Source organism: Rattus norvegicus, chromosome 7 (assembly GCF_021556685.1).
Source record: "Rattus norvegicus strain SHRSP/BbbUtx chromosome 7, alternate assembly SHRSP_T2T, whole genome shotgun sequence".
Taxonomy (NCBI): Eukaryota; Metazoa; Chordata; class Mammalia; order Rodentia; family Muridae; genus Rattus; species Rattus norvegicus.
This window is the reverse complement of record NC_141540.1, coordinates 19,934,262-19,942,500: the sequence shown is the minus strand read 5'-3', so window position 1 is coordinate 19,942,500 and position 8,239 is coordinate 19,934,262. Positions and strand designations below refer to the sequence as shown.

The 8,239-nt window shown below is 50.3% G+C and overlaps 1 protein-coding gene across 1 annotated transcript; it reads left to right on the top strand.

The window, feature by feature from the left end:
* The first annotated feature begins 1,623 nt into the window (after positions 1-1,623).
* Angptl4 (angiopoietin-like 4) lies at positions 1,624-7,868 on the top strand. The gene is given in 7 exon segments (NM_199115.2): positions 1,624-2,078; positions 2,246-2,356; positions 2,492-2,609; positions 4,661-4,774; positions 5,676-5,771; positions 5,860-6,141; positions 7,199-7,868. Coding segments are annotated over 7 exon segments (1,218 nt in total). The 5' UTR covers positions 1,624-1,763; the 3' UTR covers positions 7,381-7,868.
* Positions 7,869-8,239: the final 371 nt, after the last annotated feature.

Genomic DNA, 8,239 nt, shown 5'->3' with positions numbered 1-8,239 from the left:
AGTGGGTGTATGATTTCATTCCTAGCTGAGGGTTTCCCGCCTGTTCTTCCTGTCTGCCTGTCACTGCTGCTGGGATCAGTCTGGCAAAAAGCCCAGCTGGTCAAGTGTACAAGCAGTGGCCTGCACGTCAGCCTTGGGGCATGCAGTTTCAGATTCCAGAGGTTTGCTGCTGGCTCCTAGCCATGCTGACTCAACGTAGGGGTTTTTCAGTCAATCTGCCCTAAGGGTCTTCTTGTCAGGCAGGTTTTCTGTGCCAAGTTGCTCTTCCTAGCAGGCTACAGGGGAAATGGCAGAAAAAGTAAAACCTATGCAAACTTGTTGAATAAAAGCTTAGTCATGCAGCATAAAAAAGGAAAAGTGTCAGGGGTTGGGGATTTAGCTCAGTGGTAAAGCGCTTGCCTAGCAAGCTCCTCCTGGTTTTCTTGGGGTGTTTTGTTTTGTTTGTTTTGTTTGTTGTTGTTTTGTGACAAGGTCTCCTTCCTGGATGGCCTGGAACATTGGGGCTCCCTCCAATTGCTTCTGGCTCTGGGGTGCTGAGATTAAAGGTATGTACCACTATGACTTGTTTTTGTTTTGCTTTTTTGAAACAAGGTTCTGCCCTTTCAGCTTGGACTGGTCGGAAATTTACTATGTAGAGGAGGCTAGCTTGTAGTCTGTACTGTTCTCCTGACTGTGTCCTGCCTGTTGGGTTTACAGGTGGGTGCCACCAGTTTTGTTGTTGCTGTTGTTGCTGTTTGGAGACCCGGTTCAGAGTAGCCCAGGCTCACTTAAACTCACTTGTGTAGCTCAAGATGAGTTCCACACTCTTCTGCTCCATGCCCCATAGCTGGGATGAGAGGCCTGTCCTCTGACTTGGACTCTCCTTTAATGCAGATAAATTCCAGGACGTGAGGACGTGGTTCTGGAGGACAGGCAACAGGAGGAGACCTAGAGTCCCAAACTGTACAAGGCAGGCAGGCAGAAATCCCAGCTATTGACTATTTGGCCAGGAAGAGGCGACTAATTGAACAAGGGCGTTAGTGACCCTCACAAACACATCTGCAGTGACGAATGCTTGAGCCGGAAAGAGCGTGGGAGCCAGAAAGGTCTCGGTGGGGGCAGGGGTTCCTGCTCAGTCTGAGGTTTGCAGATCTCAGGAAGCCCCCAAGAGGCAGGGAGCAAGGTTCTGTAATCTCCCACTTGCCATTTGAACTCAGCCGACCAGGGAGAGAACTTTTCCACCATGTAACTCTGCCCTACTTTGCTTCTGACTTGAGAAGGGGTCAGTCATGAAGGCATCCGCGTCCTGATTGACTTATACGCCCTTTCCTCCATTGAACCGTCCTGGGAGCGGGATGCTGGCTAGGGCTGGGAATTTCCGGGCTTAGAGTGAACCATGCAGTGCAGAGACAGTCACGTCGCTCATGGGGTCGCGAGGAAGGCCAAGCAGGCATCCCCAAGGACTCTTCACACACACAACCACACACACACATGCCCCCTCGTAAAACACGAGGAGGCCAGTGGCATTGCACCCTAAAACTTGACCGCTCGCTCCGCCCCCGTGCCCCGCCTCCGAGGCGCTCCCTCCCACTCCCACACCGGCTTTATAAAATGGGGCCTTAGGTACAACCGTGAAACGCTGATCAGCTGCGATCTACAGGCTTTCTTCTGCACCAGAGCAAGTCTAAGTCTGAGCCGGCTTCCCCAGAACTCCAGCTACTGGGTCTTGAACTCCTGCGTCCCGAAGTCCTAGCGTTGCTGCACCCAAGGCCATCCCCGGAATCATGCGCTGCGCTCCGACCGCAGGCGCTGCTCTAGTGCTATGCGCAGCTACTGCGGGGCTGCTGAGCGCGCAAGGGCGCCCTGCACAGCCGGAGCCGCCGCGCTTCGCATCCTGGGATGAAATGAACTTGCTGGCTCACGGGCTGCTGCAGCTCGGTCACGGGCTGCGGGAACACGTGGAGCGCACCCGTGGACAGCTGGGCGCGCTGGAACGCCGCATGGCTGCCTGCGGTAACGCTTGTCAGGGGCCCAAGGGGACAGACCCGAAGGATAGAGTCCCCGAAGGCCAGGCTCCTGAGACTCTGCAGAGTTTACAGGTAGGCGCATCTACTAGGGCTTTGACTCTATTTAGACTCCTTTTGTGTCCCCCCAGAAACCGAACGAAGGGCCTCAAAGAGCCGACTGTGAGAGGGTGGAAGGGAGGGTGAATAAGAAGTGGTTGCAGACTTAAAGACAGGTCTTCACCTCTCTTTCCTATCTTCAGACTCAACTCAAGGCTCAGAACAGCAAGATCCAGCAACTGTTCCAGAAGGTAGCCCAGCAGCAGAGATACCTATCAAAGCAGAATCTGAGAATACAGAATCTTCAGAGCCAGGTAATTACCCCAGGAATTGACCCATGTCCGAAAGAGGAAACACAAAACGGGGAACCAGTAGGGGTGAAATGTGGCTAAGCAGTTGTTCTGGCATGAGGCAAGAGATCTAACCACCGTTTTCCTGCCCTGTCTCAGATTGACCTCTTGACCCCCACACACCTAGACAATGGGGTAGACAAGACTTCGAGGGGAAAGAGGCTTCCCAAGATGGCCCAGCTCATTGGCTTGACTCCCAACGCCACCCGCTTACACAGTGAGTATCTCTGGTCTTTGCTGTCATCTGACAACTCCCCAACCCCTCCACCTGCCATTCCAATACTCCTCTTGTCAGGTCCACCATAATAATAAAGAAAGAGACTCTAGCCTTGGGTTCCTGTACACTCACTAGGCTCAAGTCAAGGGCTTTTTACATATAGCCCCTCTTCACTTATAATCCTGCTTGGCCAGACCACCCCACTGTACTTTCCCAGCAAGAATCGCCCCCAAAATCTGCTTAGCCATTAACCAGAGCAAGTAGAGGAAGACAGACCATAAGGAGCTGAAGTTTCAGGGGTGTGTGTGTGTGTGTGTGTGTGTGTGTGTGTGTGTGTGTGTGTTCCTGAGGTTTGGAACCCTCCAACGTCTCTTTATATAGGTATAAGAGGGAAAACCAGAGAAGAACACCCCCACCCCAGCTCCTAAACTAGATACATACTCTTATGTCTTATAAATACAGATCCTTTGTCCTGAAAGCCTCCGTCCAATCACATACACATATATACCTAACAGTTACTGTGATTACAGTTTTCAGGTCCTATATTGTAGGTGCCCAACCCCAATACTTTCTTTCATTGAAGTGTGTGTGTGTGTGTGTGTGTGTGTGTGTGTGTGTGTGTGTGTGTGTGTGTGGTGGGGGCGGTAGAGACAGAGACAGAGACGACTCCCAGTTCCAACTCTGAGTTCATGCCTATTCTCTTACCCTGCTTGACATCTGTGGCTACCCACAGCCAACTAGGTGAAAGTTTGGATATCCCCCTTCACACCCTAAGGCTGGTTGCTGGCTGTCAGCCCAATTGTCTTTAGACTTAATCCGTCCCCTGGCTTTAACCTAGGCAAGTACCTAGGCATGTCGAGGGTCACGGATGAGCTTTCTCAGGGTTGGCAGGCATAGCTTCTGGATAGGTGATGTGGTGGAAGAGAAGAGCTGAGGGGGTGGTTTTGTGGGTTTGGGACTCCCAGACTCAGCCTAGCCAAGTAGAGGAAAGTTCAGAGCTGGGGAGACAAACAGCTGGCCCTAATGAAAACCACATGGGTGGCTTGGCAGTGTGCCTGTCCCGATTGGATGAGAGGAAAGTAGGGGAAAGGGAGCTGCCCAAGGGATTGGAAAGTAGACTTCCCATCTTTCTGGGTCTGCCCCCACTCCTGGCAGTGTGGACTGAGCTGGCTGGCAGAAAGTCCCTGCATGCTCCTCCCCCAGTGACCTTTCTCCTACTTTCCCTGGCTGGGCTGGGGGCGGTTCTTCCTGAATTTAGAGGACTTGTCAAGGCCAAGTTCCTTCTCTCCTCCTCTCCTCTTTTTCAACTCTCTCTCTTCCTGTCGCCCTTCTTCTGGTAGCAGAGACAGCCATATCCCATCCACACCCACAGCCTTAGTCTCCCCCTGTCCCACTCTCAGCATCTTCTACTAAATCAGAGTACCCCTTTGCCCAGTCAGCTTAGCCCTTGTCTTACCCCAGATCCACCCCTGTCTGTTGTTTTAAGTCTTCACTGAAACACTGGCTGTGGGGTAGGCTTTAGGTGGATACAGGTCCCTACTGTGGACCAAGTTCCTCCTTGTCCCTGGGCTTTAGAAGCCTCTACTCAAGGGGAGGAGTGGGGGCACGCCTCCAGATGACTTCTCATCAGGGACGAGACCTCTGTTCACTTTTGGAAGTCTAACAGGGTTTCAGAGAGTAGAACGGCATCCTATTAGAAGAAGCTGGGGCCCGGGGAAAGGAATGGGAAAATGGAATCTCTGGCATCAGGACCAAGTGCTGATTCCCAATAGCAGGAAGGTGTGATACACGGAAGAAAGGTTCAGGGAAAGAAGCCTTTGTGACCAGAGAGGGTAGACAAGCAGAGTGGGAAGAGCGAAGATTGGTCAAGGGGCTGGTCCTCAGTGTGCCTTGTGGACCAGTAGGAGAATGTTATAATGAGCCAGGAACAAGTTTAGGCAAATGGCCCTGGAACTAATCTTCTACCACCCACCCCTCACACACACACTGGTCTCCTGAAATCACTGGGGAGCTTCTCTCCTGCTTCACTCTCTCCCTTTGTCTATTTTCAGGGCCTCCCCGGGACTGCCAGGAACTCTTTCAAGAAGGGGAGCGGCACAGTGGACTTTTCCAGATCCAGCCTCTGGGATCTCCACCATTTTTGGTCAACTGTGAGATGACTTCAGGTAGGATGTATTGACCTCCCAAGGAGCCTCCTTGCCATGTACACAGCCCTGGTGTCATAAAATAATGCCATGTATAGCTCAGTGATACAGTGATATATATACACACACACATATATATACTCTTTTTCTCCATTGACAGGATCTCAAATTCAGTGATAGGTTTCTGTGGTTAAGGTGATCCAGGCCTAGTCATCTGCAGAGTAAGCTCAAGGCCAACCTGGGTAACTTAGTATAACCCTGTCACACAATAACAAAATATAAGTGAACTGGGGGCATACCTTAATGGGAGGGTGCCTGCCTACAATGTACAAGATGCAAAATTCAATACATAGAACCACGGCTGGATATGGTGACTTGTGCCTATATTTATACTTCCAATACTTGAGAGGTTGAGGCAAGATGATTGTTGGAAGTGCAAGGCCAGCCTTATCTCAGATAAATGAACGCAGAGTCTTCATGGACTGGAAATAAAGCTCAGTTGGTAAAGTGCTTCCCTAGAATGTTTGAAGCCCTGCGTTCCATCTCCAACACTGCATACAATGGGTATGATGGTGCAAGTCTGCTATCCCAAAACTCTGGAGCTGGTAGCAGGATGATTAGGAGTTTGAGGTCATCCACAGTTACACTGAAGGTAACTAGGGCTATAGGAAAAATTTGAGGTCATCCTTGGCTACAAAAGCATGTTCTAAGCCAGTCGAAGGTAGAGACTATGTTTCAAATAACACATCAACCGTTGGTTCCTGCAGGCTCTTGGGATAGAAGTCTATTCTGCTCCCAAGTGCTGAGAGGAATGATGAGTGTGTTGTCCTTCTTGGGACTGCATGGGAATATGATATCAGGCTTGGAATTAGGTAGGGCCTATGAGAAGGGACTTCTAGTGACTTTTTGTCTTTCTGGGTAGATGGAGGCTGGACGGTGATTCAGAGACGCCTGAACGGCTCTGTGGACTTCAATCAGTCTTGGGAAGCCTACAAAGATGGCTTCGGAGATCCCCAAGGTAGGTGTTTCTCAGGAGGCCAGAGTCATGGAAGAAGCAAAGGGCACAAGAGCTGAGCCCGCCTCACGGATGATTTCTCTTGATTCAGGCGAGTTCTGGCTGGGCCTAGAGAAGATGCACAGCATCACAGGGGACCGAGGAAGCCAGTTGGCTGTGCAGCTCCAGGACTGGGATGGCAATGCCAAATTGCTCCAATTTCCTATCCATTTGGGGGGTGAGGACACAGCCTACAGCCTGCAGCTCACCGAGCCCACGGCCAATGAGCTGGGTGCCACCAATGTTTCCCCCAATGGCCTTTCCCTGCCCTTCTCTACCTGGGACCAAGACCACGACCTCCGAGGGGACCTTAACTGTGCCAAGAGCCTCTCTGGTAAGCAGGTTTTATTCTCACTGTACCCTACATTCAGTCTTAAAGTGTGCATCCATGCCCTGCCCCCTTTTCTCCTTGCTTGCTTTGTGCTATGGGCCAATTATTAAGTTAATCTCTCCTGTTTTCAGTTTTCCTATCTTTCAGTGGTACGTGGGTAGCTGGCATGGGGCAAAGCCAAGACAACCCCTTGTCTTGTTCTTTTCAATTCTGAGGTATAGGGTCTTGTGCCTGTTAGCCAAACATTCTGCTAGACCCTGACCCCCCAGTGTTTTTGTTTTTGTTGTCTGTTTGACACAGGGTCTCATATAGCTCCAGCTGGCCTTGAGCTTGTTATATGAGGTTTAAGATAACCTTAAAGGGTCAGCCTCTAACCTCTGAGTGCTGGCGTAACAGGCATGTGTCATTATGCTCCTGCGGATCAATCCCACAATTCCATGCATGGTAGGCAAGCACTGTAACAAATGAGCTACAGTACTAGCCTTCCTGCTTCATTCGTTCAGACAGGATCAAACCATGTAGAGCAGGCTGACTTCAAACTTCCACAAGTTTGTACCCACAAGCTCTGCTTCATAGTGTAGCTCATTTTGCAGAGAACCTACCTAACATGAGTGAAGACCTAGGTTCCATTAGCCATACAATAGAAACCAAGCACGGTGGTACAATGTTAACCGTAGCACTCAGAAAGTGGAGGCAGGTAAAGCAGAAGTTTAAAATTGTCTTTGGCCACATAGAGAGTTTGAGGCCAGCCCGATAAGAGACTCTGTCACAAAACAAAAATAGGACTTGTGAGATGGCTCAGCCATCAGGTAAAGGTAATTGCCTACAAGCCTGAAGACCTAAGTTTGATCTCCAAGACCCACATAGTAGAAAGAGATCACCGACTCCCACAGGTTGTCCTCTGACCTTCACACCCCACACACGTATACACGTGAACACAAAATAAATAAACGCAATAAATTCTAAAGGTGTAAAATCCAAAGTTCACCTTGTCTCCAGCTGTGCTCTCAGTATGGAAACCCAAGACCTTGACCGTGTCTTCTGTTCTCTAACCCTGTAGGTGGCTGGTGGTTTGGCACCTGCAGCCATTCCAATCTAAATGGACAATACTTCCACTCTATTCCACGGCAACGGCAGCAGCGTAAAAAGGGGATCTTCTGGAAAACATGGAAGGGCCGCTACTATCCACTACAGGCTACCACCCTGTTGATCCAGCCCATGGAGGCTACAGCAGCCTCCTAGCCTCCTCACTGGAGCCTGGTTCCAGGCCTAAGAAGACAGTGACTTTGGTTGTGACCTTAAGATATGGCTGTTTTCTGCTGAGAGCAGGAGCTCTAAGTAGGGCTATCTGGAGTCTCGTGGACAGAGAAGAAGCCCATAACTGGAGTGACTGGAGGACCCCTTTTCCGTGTTGGGGTCTGCAAGCACTGTTGTCTGAAACAGTCAGAGCAACAGGAAACAAATGGCCCAGACCCAGAAAACGTGGGCTCAAGGGGCATTGACTCTCACTTCTCGCCTACCAGAGAAGTTGGAGATGCAGAGGGACCATTTCAGTCCAACTAGCTGGGCCCTTAATGGCGGACTCGGTCATATTGACCGACTGGAGATAGGGTTCCCAGGAGCCCTGGATACACTCAATGGTGCTCTTGTGGGTGCTGTGGATGAACAGGTGCCAACTGTGGTTCCAAGGCACAGCTCACAACATTCTTACAATAAAAACAACCTCAGAACATTTTGTTCTCTGTTGTCTCGTTTGATCTTTCAAAGTGAATAGTTTCAAAGTTGGAGTAAACATGTTCCTCGGGTGGAGACTGTATTCCCAGACCTGTTAAGGACAGGACTCATTGGCTCTTCCTTCCCAGTGATTTCAGCTTCCTTCTTTTTGTATTTCATGCTGAGAGCCTCTCTTGTTTTTATTTCAAAATCTCCAAGCAGGTCGGGAGAGATGGCTCAGTGATTAGGGACACTTGTCCTCCTTACAGAGGGCCTGGGTTTGGCTCCCAACCTTCACATAGCAGGTAACAAGAGCCTCTACCTCTAGTGACCCTAGTTCTAGGGGACCCAGTGCCTCCTCTGACCTCCACAGGCTCCTATACGTATG